Here is a 22,930-nt window from a genome sequence, read left to right as displayed (position 1 = left end):
TAGTGGGAGAGAGCAAGAGTATTGCTTGCAGCAGGCCAGTCACTTGTATTTTTAAGTAGAAGCTTACAAATGAACCATTCAAAGGTTGCTGAGTATGGTGTGCAAACCTGGAGTGCTGGATTAAGGGCTGCAATGAATTATAGGGTAACTGTTTATAGTTCCTAAAGAGCCCAGTGCTCTGGGATCACACACCACTCTCAACCATCTATGAACAGATGACTCTTAGGTTGCCGAGAAAGAAACAGAACTGGCAGATGCATGTGGGCAGACTGCTCCTTTTCTCCAGATCGTCTCTGGGCTATCTTGCCCCTGGGCTGTCATGATATACAAATCAGGTCCATCAGTAAAGTCAGGAATCCATTTTAATTCAAGACCCTTCTACTTCTTGGTCCTGATCGAATGCTTAAGTGTCACTGAAATCAAGCAGAGAATTAGATTGGATCAGACCTTCATGTCTTCTTAGATAACTTAGTAACTTGCTTCCATCAACAGAAGAAGCTGAAAAAGATGTTCCCCTTAATTGTGCCATAAATCCATGTTGAAACTCAAGTGCTTCAGGGACAGAAAGAGAGAAGGTTAAAGCCTTTGGCCAAATGGTAGTAAATGTTCGTTAATTAAACATTTGTCAACACAGGGACTCTATATAATTTATTCTGAGTATGAGAAAATGAAATGTTTATTGGGGTCTCTACACAGAGTTAGAATGATTCTGCTGTAGTTTCACCTGCACCTTGCAAGCTATTTCTGTCTGAGAAACAAACACAGCAGGTTGTCCTAATCCAGACAACCATAGGCACAGGACTATGAAGTTAGTTGTACCCATTCAAAGAAGGAGCCTGATGTTGGGAAATTGTGGGTATGAGTAGCTGCACATGGTGCACGAGGAAACACACAGGCTTCTGCGCTACTGGATGTGGTCTGCTGTCCCCTGCTACTAATGATGCAACCATTTCAGCATACATATTGTGCCAATCTAGCAACATCTCAAGCAAGCTGATTAGTCTAAAAATGAAGCTTCTTCAGAAAAAAATGGGAAATTCAGCAAAAAGTTTAAAAATCACTACATATATCTACCATTTGAAAAATTACCATGCCTCAACCTACTGGAATCTATCTTGCCCACCACCCCGGCAGGCTTGGAGTCCAGACTGTAATACCTTTTTCCCACCAGGTGGAGCTGTTGTCCACACCAAGCAAGCTGAATTGTTCATGTGCAACACCTAACGGCAAGGAGAGGGGATAGTTCCTTTTCAGCAAAACTGGTTTCATATAGAATTGACCACAGTGCAAAGAAACACTCGTAGCTACTGAATCTTCCTAGCAACAGACTCCACACAGGCACAGAGTCCATATGTGTGATGCACAGAGTCCACAAAGAAGAATTGTAGCTGTGTAGGGTGTGGTTTGCTGGAAGACCCATTTGAGGATAACACTAGATGTGGAGGTTTTATTATACCACTATTAATCTTTTATCAGAATGAAGGGATAAAGGTGGTGAGATGAAAACTGCATCTGCATGGAAAATAAATACGTACAAATGGTTTGCCATCATGGAACTGTCTCTGTTTCAAGAGTCTAGTGTTCTCATTTGCTGTTTACACTGTTTTATGGATCTGTACACATTGATACTCTAGAGAGATACACAATGCTTTCAGATATGTCTTTCCAGAGCAGATTTTCCCCAGTGGGTTTTAATTACATTTTGCCAGCCCACCAAAAACTGTGTTAGAGGATAAACTAGGACACTTGAAAGTAGGACTTTATGGTCCAGACCAGAATACCTGATCATTTGATATGAAGCTAGCTGTAGCAATATCCATTACCTGAGAGATTCTGTTACTAACCTCTGATACCATGCATCTACAAACTAATGTTGCCACAAGTAAGTGAGAGTACTAGAGTAGTTGAGAGAGATCCAGTTACTCCAGACAGTGGATGCAGCAGGATATGTGGGGCCAACAGGTGAAAGGTATCCTTTTACTCAAGTCAAATAGCCAAAGAACAGGTTGCCAATTATTTCCTTGCTACCTCTAGCAAGGCACTATTTGCAAAGAAAGAAAGAAAGACCGAACCTGCCTGGAAAACACGCACCTTGACACAGAAACTCAAGTTTTCCCCAGGCTCAGATGCATGTGCTCTTTTTACCAGTGATGGGCCCTATATTCTGCTGCTGGTCCTCTAGGGAATCACTTCACCTTTTGATCCCTGGTTTGCCTTTCAGAGTTGCCTTTAAAAATCTTGTTAGTGTGTAGAAATGCTATTGCTTTGGCTTTTGCTCCTTCCCCAGGGACTCCTGAAGTACGTATCTATTGGATAGAGGCATTTTGGCTCACATATGCATGCACACATGTGTGTAAATACACAAACATGGACACTAACGTAGCATGTACAACACAGCGTGCAATTTCACAAGCTGCAGTTAGCAAGATTAAACTTGAAGTGCTGGGGAGGATAATGTATTATATGAGTAGAAATCTGCACCAAGCTATAGTCATACTAAATAATCTAGGGCGGGTCACCACCATCCAGGCTCTCATGGCACACAAAGCCATGGGAGTCTCTAATTTAATTTTCAACCAGTCACCAACTCTCAGCTGTGAGGATAAAATGAGAAGGACTTTTACACTGTGCAAAACAACAGTATAACTGCAACAACAACATTTTTGGTAAGCCATCTTTAATTAAAAATAAAATGTACTCTCTTTACTTTGTAATCAATGCAGGATGGGTTATTGTAGAATATATACACAAATGAGAAAAGCACTTTCAATGACATGCAGTCTTGAAAAGATCCATAAGTAGTGACATTTGGAAAAGTGGTGGTACAATTATTTATTTATATCTTGCCATTCTTCCTCCAAGGCATCCAAAGAGGCTTGCATAACCTTCCTCCTTCTTGCCATTTTATACTCACAACAGCTTTGTGAGGTAGGCTAAATGAGTGTCAATGGCTGGCCCAAAGTCACGTAGTGAACTTAATGGCTGATAGAGACTAGATGTTGGATCAGCAACAGCAACACAAGTCAACACTTTAAACAATACACTACACAAACTCTTCTCTTTTTTCCTTACTGATATGTATGCATGTATATGTGCTTCCAGATCAGGCTTTTATTATGTAGTTGTGTTGCCTCACTTACAAAATTTTATATTGTCCAGACAACATGGTCTTCAGTTTCTGTTCCTTTTTTGTTTTCCCATGTTTTCTTACAGGAAAATCTCCACTGGGGGGGAAAGGAATCACTAGACAGTGCCTTCTTACTGGAAGCACTGGGGACCACTCAAATGGAAACACCCCAGTACCCTTATTTTTGCCTGAGGGTTAAGTATGCAGATATGTAGGGTAAAGATAATGTGCAATTTTGAACAGAGCTGTGCTGTCTATGTGCTCACTTCCTAAGCCCCAGCACTGAATTAAGGGACAACCCACAAGTGTAGCTCCCATATGTGTGCATGGGTCCTCACCCAGCTAAAGATGCCCATGCGGAAACCTGACCATTGCCTGGATCAGGTCAAATACTTTTTACCAGCCAACATCATTTCTGATACTTTGGGCAAAGACCTGATTTAAAACAGATTCTGAAGTTAAAGCAATAATTTAGTCCTAGGGGTCAGATCAAGTCTGTGTCTTTGGGAATCTTTTACACATTGCAAAAGTGCCCTCAGGTTCATATAAAAGGGAACAGAATGGGTTTCTGGGTTTAATTTTGTAACAAGTAAAATTGCTGAACATATAGAAAGCAAGATAGTGACTGGTGCTGTGGGTGGCTAAACTGGCTCCTATTTTTTCCAGAGAAGCAATAACCATCTGTTACTACATTCTACATCATTTGTGAAATTAACTGCTTTTATGCATCATGAAATCACTGGCAGAAGCCCTGTGCTAAGTTGGCATTAAGGCAACATTAGCAATTTGCAAAGATGCCCTTAACCCAGAATTCAGTATTTCCAACAGAGAAAGTAGTAAGGTTTGACAATGATAACAAGTGTTTTTGAGGTAATGTGATGTTCATATTGGGCCGATTCACACAACGTGAAAAGCCAGGATGAAATCTTACTGTTGTGGGTCTGTTGTGCTGGCTGGACCCAGGACCTGCATGGTAGGATTAATTTTCTGAAAACCAGAGAGAAACTCAACAGTCTGTTGAAAGGTTTCTATGCTTTGGATCCCAGGATTGTCATTTTACCATTATTGGTATGAAAACACCATAGAGTCTCCTGGCAAGAGCAGCCACAGAGGTGACCTGGTCTACGTAGACTGTGTTCTCTATTGTCCTCAGCACTCTAGCAACAGAAATGTGATTGCTCCCTTTATTCCCATTACCTGAGTGATGTGTCTAGAGCAAAAAATGCACAGAAGAAGAAGGGAGAGTCAGGATGAAACTGTTCATTTTCATTTAATAAAGATCTCTGTGGGGGGCAGTGTTTGGGAAGTGCCATATGCATGCAGGTGCATTTGCGAAGGGGAAGGGGGAACCCACCTCAGAACCACTGTGGACCAATCAAGAGGAGACTGGTGCAGTCCATAGGGAAGAACAGGGAAAGGACAGGGGCTACTGGGATACATGCCGAGACTGGGAGGATGGAGCAGGGAATGTGGAAACTTCACTGCCTAGGAAATCCTATGATCATCTGATTGGTAAGTTCAGGCAAAAATCCGTGCACTGTTGTGCAGGGTTGCTTGCCATGTCGTGTGAACTCAGCCATTGTCTGTTCCTTGGCAGAATGTTCACTCTCTGTTAATGTATTTTGATCTCTGTCATCCTAAACAACACATAGGTACAATAGAGACAGATGTGCATTGGAAGGACTCACCCATTGGAAAGTTTCTCGGAGCCCATGTACAGGGCACTCCTCATAAGTCCAGCCCGAGTTCCCATAAAGGCCATCTCCACTCCTCCTTCAGTCTCACTGTTGGTGGGGGGGGGGGGGGAGAGAGAGGGGGGTTCAGTAGCACTGATTCATTATCCTTTGTACCACATGAATTCAGATTAGGAGAGAGGTCATAAGAGGTTGCATTCATAGGGTCCCAGGTACAACCCCCATTAAGAGCAGGGAGGGCTAAAATACTCCTCCCTCAAACCCTGGAAGGCTTCTGCATGTTAATGTGAAGATAATACTGAGGAAGGTGGACCAATAGCCTGAAGCACTATAAGGCAGCTCGGTATGAGACACCTCCTTGCACCCGAAATCCCTTTCAGTGTTGCAAGGACAAATCAGTGCAAGTCTCAGATCAACAGCCATAGCTGACTCACAGACTTCCAGTCTGCATCTCTCGCATATCTGCAACACACTCTTCCCCTAGGAGGAAAGGCTAATTCAAATCCAGCCCTCTGGGGCTCCCCAGATGGCCACACTCTTTCCTCTGGCCCTACCCCTCTCCCTGAATTGCCAATCATTCAGCCGTTCCCTGGCTCTTGTGCATGTTTCCTGAAAGGCTGATGGTTTCTCCTAAAGCTTAACTACTGTCAATAAGATCTGTAAGAAACAAAATATGTATGTTTCATAGTTTTGCTCAGACACCTTGACTCTTCCTGTTTTGGCTTTGGCTCTGGCCACCACAGGAGTGTGGCCCCAGAGGGATTGAATTCAGCTCTCAGGCTGAAAGTGGTTCAAAACCCCTGGGCTAAATCAATCAGGGCTTTTTAGTTGAGGGATATTAAGAAAAATAACTGACATATAAATTACTGGTCTGCAGAAAGGAGATACACAGAAGCCCCTATATTGCATATATAGAAAGAAAATTTTAGAACTTAGGATACGGTAATAGCTACCAGCTTTGAGAGAGAGTTAGACAAATTTATAGAGAAGAAATGTGTAAGTGGCTAATACACATGATGGTTATATGGAGCCTGCTTATCCAGGAGCAGCAAGCCACAAATACCAGCTGTTAGAGTGATACATAGATAAAAGTTATTGCCTTTATGGCCTGCTTATGGGCCTTCTGAAACTGGGGGGTCACTGTTTGGTACAGGATGCTGACTAGATGCATCTTTTATATTGTCCAAGAATGTCCCTTCTTTCATGCTTATCAACCACATCACAGATTTATAATATTCATTTGTTCATTTGTAAAATTTATAGACTGCATCTTCTGCCCAGCAAGCACTTCCAAAGTGGATTACAATAAAAAACAATCTGCAGCCATAACACTGGCCTGTTAAACTCAATAAACAAAGCAGGGGAAAGACCCATAAAACACAGCAGATAAAAGCATTTATGGTGACCAAAAAGCTTTAAAGCTTTACAAAGCCTGTACGAATAAAAGAGGTCTTATCTGGTGCCAAATTCTTTCAACACAGAGGGAAAGGGATCTTCACTGGGGAGATCTTTTCAGAGATAGAAGCCTCAACTGATAGTCAGATATATATATATATATTAGTACAAGCCTCCTTGAAAGGCTGAAGGCTGTGGGTACATTCCTACAAGTGGTGATGGTTCTTCATACAATACTTGTGTTCTATTGTTCATAATTATTGGAGTTAATTTTTGGAGCCACACAGAAAGGTTTTGCCATTGGTTGATATATAAAAGCAATAAATAAACAGAAGTGGAAAAACCAAATAAACTATGTGATCACAAAAATAGGCTGCTGTCAGGAAGCTTGCCCTTAACATTTTTAAGGGCAACCCCAAGTAAACACATTGCGGTTACCTAACCTGGAAGTAACCAAGGCATGTGTAACTGCAGGGAGGATGTGTCATCGTTCACCAAGCATGTACTTACTCAGAGAGGCTGAGAGCCAAGGCGGTCCAATAAGCTTCCATAGGTGCTGTTACTACAGCGTCAAAGAGCACTTCTTGAACTAATTCCTCATCACCTGGCATAAGAAAGAACGAGTGGATAAATCACAGAGCATCTTTTTAGCTTCCACTGCCTTGCATCTTATTTTTTTGCAGAGTGATCCAACCTAGCTCAGCAGAAATGAGCAGATAGCACATAAAAGCTTGGGACATGAGAGACAGTGTGCTGTAATGGTTAGTGTGTCGGACTGGGGACCTGAGAGTTCTGGGTTCTAGTCCCCTCTTGGCCATGAAACCCACTGGGTGATCTTGGGCCCTCAGCCTAACTTACTGTACAGGGCTCTTGTTATAAGGTTGAAATGGAGAGGAGAATCTTGTAAGCCACCATGAATTCCTTCCAAACTGAAGAATGGCAGGCTATAAGTGTGAATAATAATAAAAATACAGTAATATTCCAACTAACAGGATAGCTATCAGCCATAAATGAAAGGAAACCCTCCTGAGACACGTGTAGTGGACGGTATATATAAACACTTTAAATAAATACATACATACATACATACATACATACATACAAAGGTCCCTCACTAACAGACGTTGAGGATTTGGCATATTATGTTAAAATCAGTGTATATTAAGATAACAGAAGGAAACAAGGAAATATAACAGGACTATCTTTATTATGTATTAGAACAAAAAGCTGCAAGATGATATAAAACCATATATATTGTTAGGATTACTATTGATATGTATGAACGATATATCAATGAGAGAAAGTACTCCGAGTATGTGAAAAGTACTTTTTCTTCAAGTAACCACAAGGACTATAGCCACAAGGACCTAGCATGGGGACAGGTGGATAACCCCTACCACAAGTTTACACTTTTAAGGTAGAGTAACTTTCTTGCTAGCGAGGCACATTTAATTCAAGATTTTCCTTCATTCACGCTTTTGGAGACACTGGAGAGGTGAGATTCCTAGAACATCCCTGCCTAAAGAATGCAGGCTACTTGGCCAGTAGGCTGAAGAAGCAGCAGGGAATCTTGAACTGCAACAGCAGTGGAGAGTGAACTCCTAGAATCTCTTTTTGTGATATTTGGCAACAGTTGAGTTTTTCCACTCTACTTCTGCTCCATGCTGTTTCAAAATCACCCAAGTATTTTTTTCCTTCTCTCAGTGTGCTGAATATACCAAGCAGTTTATCACTGAAGACAAATCACCTAGTAGTACATTCCACCTGAGTTCCAGCCTATAGCCCAGACCACTAGCTTGACAGAAGAGCCAGTGTGGTCTAAGTGCTTAAAAGCACAGAACTAGAACTCAGGTGAACTGGATTCTAGTTCCTGCTCAGCCATGGAGCCAATTGGTTGACTTTGGGCCAGTCACAATCTCTCAGTGCAACCTACCTCACACGGTTGTTGTTATGGGGATAAGACTGAGAGTAGCAGGAGAATGAAGTAAGCTGGTTTGAGCTCACTGGAAAAAAGCAGGATATAACTCTAATAATAAATAAAGAAGAATTACATTCTGTCATAAAACTGTCAGAATGTAATGGTCGTGACAAAAGAGTGGAAGAGGCAGTATTCCAAACTGGCATTTGCCCACTAAGCAGAACCAGAGAAGAGGAGATGGCAGTAAGGGATAAAAGAAGTCACAGTTAGTTTGCTTTTTAAATTAATTTATCAGATGCCTTTCAAGAGTTTCTCCAGGTTGGCTTACAGACTACAACAGAGCAAGAAAAAGGAGCTGTGGAGACGGGTTGGAACATGAGGGTGAAAGAAGCCATGATGGTGAGAGCCAGAACTTATAAATGGTTAAATTCAAACAGAGATAAGACTCTCCACATCAGTAATTGCTAGCCATCACCACGATAGCCAAACTCTCAACTTTAATTCTCAGGGAAAGCACTCTGCCTCTCACTAGCCTCTCATGACAAGAGGTGGATGTCACCATCTGCCTCAGCTTGGGCTGAACCTGTCATTTCCAATTTGCACTTAATTAAAAATACAAGTCAGAGTAAGAATTAATTATGATTAGGCCACGATAGCATACTGATTACACAGTACAGTATGTTTAGCCTGGACAAGAGATGATTAAGAGGTAATATGACTGACAACTTCAAATATTTGAATGGTTGTCACAGAGAAGATTGAACAAATTTGTTTTCTGTTGCTCCAGAGGGCAAGACTCAAACCAATGGGATTAGATTAGTGTGTGTGTGTGTGGGGGGGGGGGGGAGGACCTCAGCAGGGCTATTTCATAATAGCTGTCCACCTCAAAAGATGGTAGATTATCCTTTGCTAGGGATGTTTAAATAGAAGCTGGATGGCCACTTATTGGGGTAGCTGTAGTACCTGATTTTTTCCATCAGCAGGGGGTTGGATTAAATGACCTCTGAGGTCCCTTCTAATTCCCTACTATACACTAGGGCATATAGGAACATGGTGTTGCCTAGGCAGCAAGAGTAATTACGAGATGAATAGGTAAGTCATAGGTGAACATGTAGCAGAAGTGGTAGACCTGTGTATTGTGGCTTTCAATCATAACAGGGTTCCTAGATATGACATGCAAGTTAGAAACCTCATCTGCCACAAGTTTTACCTCTGGGTGTTAAAATCAGGACACAGGGAATCCATTAAACTTCCTAACCAAACAAGGTTGCTCTTACTGCTGATGTACAAGTTCCCAGGATAATACTGATTAATATCTATACTTTTCAGCACTCACATTCTAGGTCAGGCTCTTCTCCTGTGAGGAAACGAATTACTGCCTCCAGTTGGCTCAGCTTCCTATGATCTGGATCAATATCAGTAATGCAATAAATCCTAGAGAGGGAGAGAAAGAGAAGAGAGAGAAATATGTGATTCAGAAGTTCCTTTGCACTACTTTTGGGCACACACAGGAGGTCTGCATGTCTCGGACTGAGCATAAACCCCAGCAGAATTAAGGTCTATGATTGTCAATGTATATATCAGAAATTAAGGAAGTTGTTGTGGGTGAGACCTGTAAGCTCTCAACTATCACACTGCATCACTCGCAGTAATAGTGACCCAATTATAGGCCACCTTCCATGTCTGAAAAAGTGCCACAGTGTAATATTTGAACCATTCCTTGTTACAAGAAGAATAAAGAAGCCTCCAGGAAACTGTAAGGATTCCTAAGAGGGTGTCTAAGCCTTTTAAATATAAATTGCCGTGCACATGAATTAGCAACTAAATAAAAAGCTAAACACAACACAGTGTGGTTTTTGGATGGGATACAGATCTTTGAAGTTGTGTTATGCCAAGTCAGATCACAGGTGCATAGAGGGCAATGCCATCAATGTATTCTGAAAGCATACTCCCAGGCAAAATTCCTTTCCTCCAACACCACTAAGATATTTCAACTGGGGATGTCTTCTGCATGGAAAACGTTCTTTCTCAAGGTCATCGGTGGTTAGCAACCAAAACAAAACAGCAGCTACATCTCATCCTTCCCAACAATCAGGAAAAAAAGCAAACAATCAAGTCCAACAATCAGAAAAATTCCTGCCACGTACCACTCATCGGCCAAGGTCAAGTCTGGCTGCAGCAAATCATGCAAACCTGAAAGCAAGAGGCAAACAGTACAGTAAAGGTTCATTTATTCACCACTTTGTGGATCCCTCTACATGCAGGTCAAGTTTTATACCATGTATTTTCCCCAGGTACTGAAACTGAACGAAAGTTAAATTTTCAGAAAAGGAGGTAAAAATAACAAGTGAAACCTCTCACCTTAAGTATCCTTAAGGCTGCGAGTATGTCAAAAGAATTTAGCAGGAATACAGGGAGTTCCCTTTTTATACCCTACTTTGTTCTATACACAAAGAAGAGAAATGTCTGTTACAGACAGAAAATCAAAAATGCCTTTAGGTCCAAGGTGGTTTGAACCTGACATAAAGTCAGGTATTCAAGAATCCGGAGTTACAAAATTCCTAATTCTAAGACCCAAGGCTCAAATAGTTGGAATACATTTTGGTAAATAAGGAATGACTTCATCCCTCACTGCCCCATCACCACAATCTGATTTTGAAAGAATTAACTTCCGGAAGAGGTGCTTCTGATGAAAGCTCTGTGTTTTTAGGAGGGAATCAAATGTCCTGGTCTCTTCTTCTTCTTCTTCTTCTAATGACCAGGAATTTGGTTAAAGCAGTTATTTGGACTGCTAGTCCACAGATCTTTCCATACAATGGCACATGGTAGAAGAAATTCAGAAGCAAGAGCCCAGAAGGTTTATGAAACACTGCTCTAGCACATCCCTGGCAAAAGAAACATCCAGTGCATGGTCCTTGTGGCCAGTTGTAGTGGGTGGGGATTTGGGAAATGTGGAGATCTTACAATTTTGGGGACACAATTGATTTAAAATTGCGTTATTTAAATTTAATTAATTTATATATTCGTACCAACCCTCTCTCTATATAGCAGTCCCAAAAGATGTTTGAATCAGGTTTTGTTATTTAACTGATAAGTTTCTACTATCAAGCTACTCATTCAAACAGGGATATGTTTAAGCAAGGCAGGAAGGCTGCAGCAAAGAAAGAATAATTTGAAACATAATTAAAGCCCAGCTGTGGCATAACAAAGGAGTGATCCACCATTTCTGCACAATTGTTCGATAAAATTGTAACATCCAACCTACCTTCTTCCACTGAAGTGTTCCCAAGTAGGATGTATTCACCATATCCTCGTGACAGAACAACTCCCAAGCTATTGGAAGATAAAACATGTTGGCTCACAAGTAGACATATAAAGGTGTATACCATGTGATGAAATTACTAGTGTGATAAATGCTTATCTCGCACTTAATATTCAGGCACCCCCTCATTTCCTGCCTGCAGAAATCCAGAATGTATAAAACCCCTCAAAAGCTGTATTTTGAGAGAGTCAACTGAATGCAGCTTTGAAATTTTCAAGCATTTGCCACAAAAGCTCTATTTTCCAAATTAGAGGTATGTAACTGGCCAGGAACATAACTCTAAGGCAAGAAGGAACCCAACAATGAACTATTTCCTGAACAGCCAAACATGATATTCACAAATACTACATCATATAGCTGCTGCTGTAGCACTTCAGAAGAAAGATGGAAGATTATATGAAAACGTAGGACCTGCAACAAAATGTGGTGCATGCTATTCCTACTCAGGTTTCCAACTAGCCAGCCATGTCTTTTTCCTAGGCTACTTCTTTTCATTGTCTTTCCCTCCTTGGTTTCTGTTCTTGCTTCCCTGTAATCAGTGTTTTCTGGTCACTGACTACCCCCTTGCCTGCCCCCATTGGGATATTTTGGGTTTTCTCCTCTCAAAAGTCCCCCCTTTTTGTACATGGGAAGATCTTTGGGTTTCCCTGAGCTTGCTGGTAAGTCATGCTTGGGTGTGGATGGTGTCATTTTGAATACATACAGATCAACACTCAGAGAAACAGGTTGCTATTAGTATATAGGATACATTTTCTCCCATGTCAAACATTTTCTGCTCATGAAATACTAGCCGCATCATTCTCCCTGGTGTCCAGGAACTTCTGTTATTTAATATGGGAGAGCACCTGCATTTTGAAGGGGCAGAATCCCAAAAGGGGTAGAATCCCGAAATACCATGTGGCTGTGCCACATGATATTTCTGAACATGTAATTTGTCTTCAAGGCAGACGTCCTTCAGACTAAAGGAGGTAACCAGTCTATAGTATGCCACAAACAAACTATAGGTACCCAGACTATAGTATACACTAATCAGACTATAGTATGCCACAAACAGTGAGGAGGGCATAAAAATGAAAAATGCCACAATCTAACCTGTTAGGCTAGCCCAGGAAATAATCAAACAATTTAAATGTCTCTCTATGGAGGCCAAGACAAGTTGACTGTGCAGATGACTCTCAGTTGCTGGCTGGCATCATCTGGACAATGCTTAATTTTTAAAATTAAGCATGTTGCAGTTGAAGCCTCCTCAGACACCAAGCCTTCTCCTTAGATGCCCTTTTCCCTAATCCCAGATATATGAAGGTAACTGTCCTCACCTTTTATAGGCTTTTTCCAAATTTTGGCTAAGACCTGGTGAGCTCTAGTTTGATAGGTGGTAATTGCCATCTGTATTCCAAATGAGGGCAGTCACTTGAAAATTGATCCCCCACCCACGTTATTTCAGATTGGCTTTTGTCTACAGTCTGTGGTCTCATTAGCCTTGTTATTGACTATAAAATAAATAACACCAGTGGTGCAGTGAAACAGAGAGTGCTGCCACACTTTTCACAGCATATATGATGACATCATCTCCCAGACCAAACATGTACATACCAAATTAGCAAGAATATCATTTCAGCAGGTAGGTGCAGTGCTGACCTAGATATAAAGGAAAAGATCGCACATACATGCGCGCGCGCACACACACACACACTCCACATACAAAAGAACCTTATTCCAAGGAAGGCAAGAGACAGCATCTTTAACTGCACCTCATGGCTGTAGATGAGTTTTGAGGACGCAAGGGAAGCCATCTACCGAGCATTTTGCTACTGTTGGCAAACCTCTAGGAGCTGCTGACTAAGGCAGCTTTTTCACCTTGCCTAATGGTAGGGCAAGCCTTGAGCATCCAGGGAAGCAGAACAGAGAGACACACTATGTGGGAATGGCCAAAATGAATCCCCATTAATCCTTTAGTCAAGTCCTTGACTCTGGCCAAGTATTGTTTCATTCATCGCCCTACTGTTCACTGAGTTTTAACAGGAAATTAGTAAGCCAACAACTAGGACTGTTGTACATGCCATCAAGCCATCTCCAATTTACAGTGACCGCAGGCATGAATGCTTTACAAAATGATCTGTCCTTGACAGCCCAGCTCAGGTCTTGTAAACTCAAAGACTTCCTTTTTGGAATTGAGCCATTTCATATTTGAACTTCGTCCTCTTCTGCCTTCAACTTTCCCTAGCATGATTGCTTTTGCAGTGAGCCTGGCCTTCCGTGATGCGCCTGAAGTATGACAGTCTCATTCCATCTGTGTTTTGCAGATTTTCAAGAGCTTTTCATTCCATCATCTGCTCATTGACAGAATTGTATTTTGTGCAAATGTTCTCTTCCAAAAGTACACAAGTCCCCCAAAATACACAAATCCCCCCCAAGCTATACATTTAATCTATGTGAAGGAAATGCACATGTTTAGTTGTTTTTATTTTCTGTATTTTGTATAACTAGATTAGCATATAATTACAGAAAGTTTTTAAAAATACACAAGTCTGTGGTATCTGTGCACTCAGGAAAAGCCAGTCTGCTGCAAAATCTGTGGGTTAGATTCACAGAAATCCAAACTCATTTGAGACCACTGTGAATTTTTCCAACATCTCTGCCAGGCACTGATGTTTCCTTCAAAATGCACCAAGTTTGTTTGCTGACACAAGGCCAAGAAGGCTGAAGTTGGATGCAAGCATCAGTGCCTGGTTAGCTCTTACAATCTTACTTGTGTTACATCAAAAATACAGTAAAGGGTGCTGGATATGTCTCGGGGCCAGCCCAAGACATTTTGCTTCCTGAAGCAAAGGAAAAGACGACACTTTCTCCCCATGCCACATACAGAAACTGGCTGGACTGGCAAATGAATCTCGCTTGCTTCAGCACTGATGACGGGATGATAGTCATCCAGCACCCCTGAGGAGGCCAGAGGTTACTTTAGACCAGTGATGGTGAACCTTTTAGAGACCGAATGCCTGAACTGCAATCCAAAACCCCCTTATTTATCGCAAAGTGCTAACACTACAATAAAACCTGAAAACTGAGGTTTTAGTTTAGAAAAAAAAAAAATCACACCCAGTCCAAGCAAACGTACGTGTGTGTGTGTGTGTATCCTTGGTAGCGCAATGACCAGCCATGAGAAAGCTCAGATGAGTCACAGCTAATGGTTTGTGGCTTGTGACATCATCGCCTGGTGCTGCTATTTCTTTCTGAGCATGCGCATGGACCCTATGTGTGCTGTTATCCGATGCTTGGCTGCTGGGGCAATGCTGGGGCGACTTGGCTTGTATGCTGACACAAAGGGCTCTGTGTGCCCGCTGTGGCATGTGTGCCACTGGTTCACCACCACTGCTCTAACCCTACTTGGTGCACTCCCCTAACCCTAATATAGGGCTAAAGTTCCATTGAAGAGGGCAATTTTGAAAAAGCCTTCCTGGAGGAGCTTTTTCTGCACAGCTCATCATGTCCGCCCCTTCTAAACACATTCCAACCATCAAAATCATGCCAGGACACCTCATTTCTCTAACCCTCACCCAGTGATGGTGAACCTTTTAGTGACCAAGTGCCCAACCTGCAACGCAAAACCCACTTATTTATCACAATGTGTCAACACTGGAATAAAACCTGAAAACTGAGGTTTTAGTTTAGAAAAAACAAGTCACAGCCAGTCCAAGCAGTGTGTGTGTGTGGGGGGGGGGCAACGCACTGGCCAGTCATGCAAAAGCTTGGACGAGTTGAGGCTAATGAGTTACTTTTAGGTGAATGCACCATTGCTTTTAGACAGTCCAGAACATGTTTTGTGGCATATATAGCTTTGACCTCCAATATAGAGAACAGCTCAGGAGTTCAGGAGAAACAGTTGGGAGGCTGCTATCAGACACCTAAGGTGATTGCCTCACTCTCCCTAATGGTAGGGCTGACCTTGTGATGCCTTCCTCTCATTACAGGTGCTCTGGTGGGATATAGCTAGTCCCTAGATTTATAGAGATACACCAGATGTTCATGGCTAGTTCCCAGCTCCATCCCTGCCTACTCATTGTACCACACAATCCTGAAGAGATACGATGTCGTTGCTCTTCATTAATCCCCAATATATTAAGTGCCCCCATTATGGCTAATGAGTTTATTATAATAGCATGCCTGACCATGGGCCAAACCACCTCTTATTTTGAGGGAAAAGCTGTTTTTACAGGTGAGACGCAATCAAACAGGGAAAAAAATTCTTTGCTCCCTCCTGAAGCCCTGCGGTGGCTGGTAAAGAAAGGGGAGGAGGACACCCCGGTCAGAGAGGCCTCTGACACACAGACATCAGCATCATACCTTATCCAAGCTCTGCTGCTTTGGAGTGGGATGGGGGGAAAAGTGGGCAAACACATGAAGCTGCTCCTGCGTCTTTAGGCATTGCAGCAAGGAATATGGGCCTAGTGCTTTCTGGAGAGAACATTTGCCTTCTCTCTCTGGACAGTGTCCTGCAACCACTCCGTTGCTCACCTGTATTCTCCCTTGGGATGGTTTGGGCTCAGTAAGTCTAAGGTAAGACATTTGCAGTGCCATCCAAAGTGGCAGCCTGTAACCCTCTGAGCTTGGAGGCATCCACTGAGCTTTCCAGTGGAGGGTGAAAGGAGCACTGAAGGGAGTATTGCCTTGGTGTTCCTCCTGCCCTTTAAAACAAGGATTCTTCATAGGACAGCAATGCTTCCCTCCTCCCTGCAGAATGCCAGCTTTGAGATCACTCTTTCAACCTTGACTACACAGTCAACATGCAAAGAACCATTCCAGCTTCAAGGATGATTCAGATTTGGAGTGCCAGTTTCGAGCTTGCAGTGCTTCTCAGAGATCAGAGCTGAGACTCCAATCCTGTGGCCATCTGGACAGTGTCTAGCAGCATAGGGACACACTCTTAAATGTTCATTTTCAGTCAGATGGTTTATGGATATGGGGACTGTTGAGATGAGCACCTGCCCTTCTAAATTTGCTACGATGCCAGTGAGTAAGACCCAGACAGAAAAAAATTAAGAGCATAGTCATATTTCAGTGGTGCAGACCATCTCTTCTCTTTAAATAAAGAGAGAAGAACAAGAAGATACCTTATACCAGCATAGAATACTTGTCCATCTACCCCTACTGGGGCTTCTACTCAGACAGGCACAGGCTCTCAAAAGTCACAGGCAAAAGAATTACCTTTCTCCATTATCTCTTACCTGATGCAAGGGGTTTAATCTGGTATCTTCAGCATGTAATGCATGTGCTCTGCTGCTTAGTTATGGCCCCTCCCAAAGCCAAGTCAACATGATTAATAAATAATCTCCCACTGAAGAAAGGCAGCCTAGGCCCCTCCAAAGAATCTGTGCACTCACCTAAAAGGTGTGCCACTGATATCCGTGAAGAAATAGTCATTAGTGAGGAACAGAACTCGTTTCTGGTAGTGAGGAGAAAACAAATGAATAAAAAAATCCATATAGTGCTTCTTGAAAGGGATATTATAATGTAAGTGCAGAGAAAGGCTATACAGTATTATAGATATATAGACAGAGCTATATATAATACAAGCAGAAGTGTGGTTCATCTCTTAAAAGGGAGCTGCATTTCTAAAAGGGCAGCTGGCATCCCTCCAAATGGCCTCCCTACTCATCTAAGGAGTAGCATTGGAAAAACTTCCATGCTAAAAGACTTCCTTCCTTCCTTTTTCTTTTTCTGCCAGATGGGAGTTGAGAAAGCTAGCAGAGTCGTGTGATTAAAGAAATCTTGCAGCATAGCCTTATTCATATTAACTCCACTGTTTTTAACAAGATTTCTTCCAACCAGGTTAAGTGTGCATATGGCCACAGCCTTAGTCAATTAATTACATGAATGTTAAGCGACTATACCAACAGAATCCTGTTTGCAATCCTGAAAACCTGAGACTAAAAGCCCTGTGGAATGCACTGTGACTTGCTTCTGAGCAGACATGTAAAGGATTGGGCTGTTAATTGACTAAGACTTAATTTAAACAGCACTACTGAATGCTACTGGGGGAGAAGCAAAACACAATTTCTTTGTATTTAGGTAATCCATAAATGTATCCAAGTATGCAGCATCTGAGAAGAGGCATTCTTGAATGTGTGTGTGTGTGAGAGAGAGAGAGAGAGAGAGAGAGAGAGAGGGAGGGAGGGAGGGAGGGAGGGGAGGGGAGGGGAGGGAAAGGAAGGGGGAAAGGAGAAAAATCTTCTTCTAGGATGGTGTCTGCTACTCATAAAAGTGTAAGTTCTTGCACTAACTTCAAAAATATGCTGCCCAATTAACTTTTGAATAAATGTTCTTTTTTAATATTCAAGATGCACATATTCTGCAATGTATAAAAGATGTAACCTGCCTGCTTAGCTATTTAGTGTCCTGTTTCTCATTATATATTTTCATCAGCAAGAGTAATTTCTGCCTGTCATTTATAAGACAAGCTGGTGTGAGTTCAAAGAGTTCCTAATATGTCTTAGAATTTGAACTTCATAGTTTTCTTTAACAGTCAGATCCACTGCCTTTGAAGTACCTGATGTCACAGATGGGCTGGGTCCACTATCTAGGGCCACTGTGGTATCACAGCAGATAAGCCAATGACACCAAAAGATGTAGGCCAGAAGAAAGATCAGAGGATGATGAGAAAATTGTTAGAACAGAAGCTCATTAGAGAAAATGGAAAGGTTCCAAAGAAACTGTTGATGATACAGTTGAGAAATGCTTGAGTCTTTAAGTCTGTTATTCCAAAAACTTTGAGGAAATCCTCTAAGTGTTTGACCTTCATGCTTAAGGGGCTAGATGTCAGTTCTACTCTGCCTGATAACCCCTCCCTCAAGAAAAGAGCAATGCCTCACCCTGAGAAGGGAAAGTGGATATCTGGTAAGAACAATCAGAGCTGCCTGGATGGATTTCTCCTCTGGCTAAAAATTATGCTGCCAGCTCCCACCAGGAATGATGCGCCTTGTAGTACAGCCCATCAATCCCTGTAGGAAAGGATCTCTCTTGCGCATTTGGATCTCTCCCACTGACGGATAAGCCAAGCCCTGTGTTGCCTGCTACTCCACCCCCATTTCCCAAGATGAGTCTCCTTTGTCCTTGGGGAAGCAGCAGCAGGTGGCAGCAAGTGAGGGCACAACCAGAACTGAGGTAAAGGCTTCCATTCTATTCACAGCAATTTGATCAGGAGAGCTTGCAGAGCTGAGCACACCAGCATGGCATACTTACTTGTCCCACTGTTAACTGGCAGCTTGTGCTGAGGGGGCTTTTTTCAAAGCAGGACAATGTGTGGGAACAAGGCTTCAAAACTTTCTGCACTACACCCTTTTAGCTGCCCAGGTAAATAAGAGGCTACAGTGGCCACTTATGAATCACCCAAAAAGAGGAAATGCATAACCAGGAAAGAGGATGTCAATTTGCATAAAATGCCCATAAGCTGATTTATTTGCACAGGTAGCCATAACGCAGAACACTGTGACCAGGTGGTATGCCTGCCTGCCCAATCTGCTGCCCATGTGTAATTCCTATCTTCTTTACCTTAAAACTGGAAATGAACAGGACACCCTTTCAAATACAGGACCTCTTCAATGAGAGGATGGTCCTTTGGCAGCTCTTCAAACAGAAAACCGTCCTCCATAACAAAGGACCCATGGCCACCCTATGGAATGCCCTTCTTGCAGGAGAAAGCAAGAGAATTAGAAAGGAAATACTACTGGCAGCAACGCTAGTGAGTTGCATGATCCAGTCCTGCTTTAATGTATCCAAACGTTACAAAACACTCCGCAAACCTCTGGCAGTGGCAGATCTAACCACCCAGCAGATGGGCTAATGCAGTTACAGATGGGGTTGGGACGGGAACTCGAGGGAGGTAAGGTGGCAAACAGAAGGAGAGCGGTCTCTGTCCTAGTGGCTCATTCGCACTCCCACTGCAGTCACGGGAGACCATCTCTCACTGCCCCTCCTGCCAGTTAAGCACTAATCCTCAGTGTACTGGAAATCCATCTGGCACAATGACAGCAGGCATCACAGGGACTTGAGGCAAAATGGTCCATGCTTCACAGGGACAGCTTGGTGCTGCAGGGGAGATTTGCAACCGGGCTGCCAGCTGAGCATTTTAGAAATATTGCAACTAGCTTCATTAACTGGCCAAGCAAGGCCACAACTCTGCACATGCTGCCATACAGATCAGGTGGTTTCTTGGATAGGAGAAGAAAAAGGCTTGGACTGAGTGGCGAGCAGCCACAGGGATTCAAGGATGTTGGCCCACTCCTCAGTCCTCAGATTCTACCTACTTCACCTTGATAACTGTTCATATTTTATATCTTTTGGAATCTTTACCATGCCACACAGTGTACTGAATTGCACAAGAGAAGGGCTGGATGCGTTTTAGATTTATGCTTTAGTTTTGTAATCTTAAATGAAATAATTTTAAAAACATTTTAAAATGTTTTAATTTTGCATATGGGTCATTTTGGATAAATTTCGAAAGACAGCAAAGAAATTCTAGTAATGATTATGATAATGATCCCAAAAGCCAAAATGGCACTAGGAATAATGAATGAACTCTCTTTTTTGTTTTAACAATTTTTGATTATAGAAGACCACATAAAGTTCTTCAGAGAACATTATATCGCAAAGTAATTCTTACAGTATGACTTTTTCTATTAAATTTTTCTGAGCAACCTTTCTGTCAGACACTAAAAGCTACAAGAAATGCAAGCCAAACATGAATGAATTAGAACAGCCTTCCCTATTCTGATGTACTCCAACACATCTGGAGAACACCAGGTTAGAATAACATTTTTGTGCTCTGTCCTCTTCCTTTCCCTCTGTTGATTTTGTCTGAGTACTGACCTTAACTCTTGCAGCAAAAAAGTCAATATAATCTACATAGATTTACACAGAGGATTGTATCACTTCTCAAAATCTCAGTGCTAATATTTAATTAATACAGTCTAAAAGTTAGCTTTTGTATAACTTAAAAATTGACTGAAGGTCTATAAGCACAAAGTCACAGCAAACAGTCTGAAATGTGCGTGGGCATGTTGAAGAGTGAGGGAGTACAAGTAGATCATGATAAAGATCCCACTTAGAACCATTCTTTGTTAACATCTACAGTATTTTTTGCAGGATCTGAGAGAGAAAATGAACATATAGTTAGCTAACTAAATGTACAGATCAAGAATCTGAAAGAACTGCATATATTAGGGTACAAATAATGCACAAGAACTAAGACTAGTAAGACTGGAAACAGGTCACTGTTCTTTTAAAGACAGTTGAAGGCACATTAGAAGATAGTTGTTGTATAGGATACATATACATGTCCAATCTTCCCCTCTGGTTATGTAGGTTTTGCAATTGTTTCAAAAACCTGCAAAGTCTCTTTAACCAGAGGGGGCTGCAGTACAAACCCAAAAAAAGCATGCATAGGATTGTGTGTGTACACACTATGAAAAGCAACCTCTCTCATCAAATCACTTTTCAGTAATCTTAAAAAAAATCATTTCTGACTCCAGATGACAAGAAAGAAGAAACATGTTTGCCCTTGGAAAAACATGCATGCTGGAAAAAATCCAAGACATAGCTGATATGGGAACAGAAAACCCCGAGGAGTAATAACAGGGGAAAGAGACATAAACATGATGGTGGGTGGGAGAGAACTAATTAGGTGCCTACAAATGCCATACAGCAATTAGAAATGAAACACTGTATTGTGCTTGGGGAGCTTCAGGGTAATAACTCAAACTACTGCAGTACAAATCTGTAAGAAATCTTTCAGTTTTAAAGGAAAATGCATGGCAAGGTCATCTGAAGAACACAATTTCTCTCTCTCTCTCTCTCAGGCAGCCAATGTAGGCAGGCCAGAATTGGTTTTATATGTTCACATCTCCAGGTCCCAGTTATTAATTTGGTTGCCATGTTCTGTACCAGCTGCAGCTTCTGAACTATGTTCAAGGATAGTCCCATGTAGAATTTGTTAGAGTAATCTAATTTAGAGATTACAAAAACACAGATTACTGAAGCCAGGTTATCTCCAATGCACAAAGAAAACTTATTAGTAAAATTAATGTGAAGCTGTAAGTATGCCTAAAGGTCATCTGTCTGAATACTAGGCAGTATTCCTCTATCCCATGCCATCCTGAAGAACAGCCACACACATCTAAAGATGACCTGCCACTGTCTATTACTGCAAAACTTTAGAAGAGATTTTAGGTGACAAGCCCCTTCTAGCCACTTAATATTATCCAATTTGATTTCTATCAACTGTGTCCCTGTGTACCACCTAAAATTTATCTCCAGCTTTGCTAAGATAAAAGTTTGCTGTATTTTTCTTTATTGCTGTTCTCTGTTTTCTAAGAGACCTGGAGTCATACACCAACTAAAACTAGAATCTGTTTTCAAAAACAGGAGAACAGCTGTTCTTACTTCTTTGTCTTTGTAGCCTTGCTACTGCAACCTGTCCTGCACTTGGAAGGCTAATCTAGTTAGGCCTACTTAATTCAGGAGATTGAGTAATTTCAAAACCTTGCATGGAACTCTATGAAATCTTGGTTGGACAAAACATGTTACCATACAGTGGCTTTTAGAATCGTTTTAGGTAGGTTTATGGATTGCTTAAATAGTTTAAACATGTCAGTTTTATATTTTTAAATACTTGTTCTGAATGGCATCATTTATTGCTACTGCTCAAGATATTATGAGAATCTGTGTTTATTATGTGCAAGTTGGCTTGATCCAAAGGTCGGACATAAAAACAAGCAAACATACACTCACCCCTTTGTCCACAGGCACTTTCACATCCATTGAGAGATAACCTGTTTCTCCATTGATCATTGCTGTTCGCAGCTGCAGAAGTGAATAGATTTGCATAAGCAACTCCAGGTAAGATCATGGCTACCTGCTATGAGGTACCCTGGAACTGGTAGCAGACTGTGACACAGGTATTGTGATAGATTTTCCCTCCCCATTTTGTAGGCAGATCTTCAGTTAAACATAACATACAGTGGGCTGAGCTGAAATAATTTAATTGCTTTCATTCATCCAGGGAGGCTATTTTCACAGGAAACATTTCCTATTATTTAGATTTATTGATCAATATCCCACCTTTCAAGGGACTCAAGGCAGCTTACACAATTCTCTCCCTCTTCTCAATCTTATCCCCACAACAATGCCTCTGTGAGTTAGGCTGGGCTGAAAGATTGTGGCTGGCTCAAAGTCACCCAGTAAGTGAGGGACTAGAACCCTGACTGCCTGAATCCCAGTTCTGTATTCCTAACATTTGTTTCTATCAGAAACAATTCACATTTTAAGCAGCCAAATATGCACTGGGGTTTCCTGCATTGAACCTGTAAAGCTGGAGTGGGCAAATGTTTTGCTGCTGAGGACCATGTGATACTGGCTGTGGCAAGAACTGTGGTATGGGGGGTCTGAGCTGGTGGTGGGCAAAGCCATGGCCAGCATCCCTT

General features: G+C 41.9%; 1 protein-coding gene across 1 annotated transcript in view; it reads right to left on the bottom strand.

Annotated features, from left to right (window-relative positions):
• The window catches only part of CACNA2D4 (calcium voltage-gated channel auxiliary subunit alpha2delta 4), a 172,033-nt gene that overhangs the window by 94,342 nt on the left and 54,761 nt on the right, over positions 1–22,930 (bottom strand). The window contains exons 18-24 of the mRNA XM_044416980.1: positions 22,239–22,310; positions 16,835–16,896; positions 11,400–11,467; positions 10,282–10,327; positions 9,471–9,568; positions 6,727–6,820; positions 4,816–4,911 (exon numbers count right to left, since the gene is read on the bottom strand). Of these exons, the coding sequence (XP_044272915.1) occupies positions 4,816–4,911; positions 6,727–6,820; positions 9,471–9,568; positions 10,282–10,327; positions 11,400–11,467; positions 16,835–16,896; positions 22,239–22,310 (536 nt within the window). The remainder of the gene's footprint in view (positions 1–4,815; positions 4,912–6,726; positions 6,821–9,470; positions 9,569–10,281; positions 10,328–11,399; positions 11,468–16,834; positions 16,897–22,238; positions 22,311–22,930) is intronic.

The sequence above is a fragment of the Varanus komodoensis genome, unplaced genomic scaffold (assembly GCF_004798865.1).
Source record: "Varanus komodoensis strain SLA01 unplaced genomic scaffold, ASM479886v1 scaffold85, whole genome shotgun sequence".
NCBI classification, from domain to species: domain Eukaryota; kingdom Metazoa; phylum Chordata; class Lepidosauria; order Squamata; family Varanidae; genus Varanus; species Varanus komodoensis.
The sequence above is the reverse complement of the archived record's forward strand: the minus strand, read 5'-3'. Positions and strand labels throughout refer to the sequence as shown.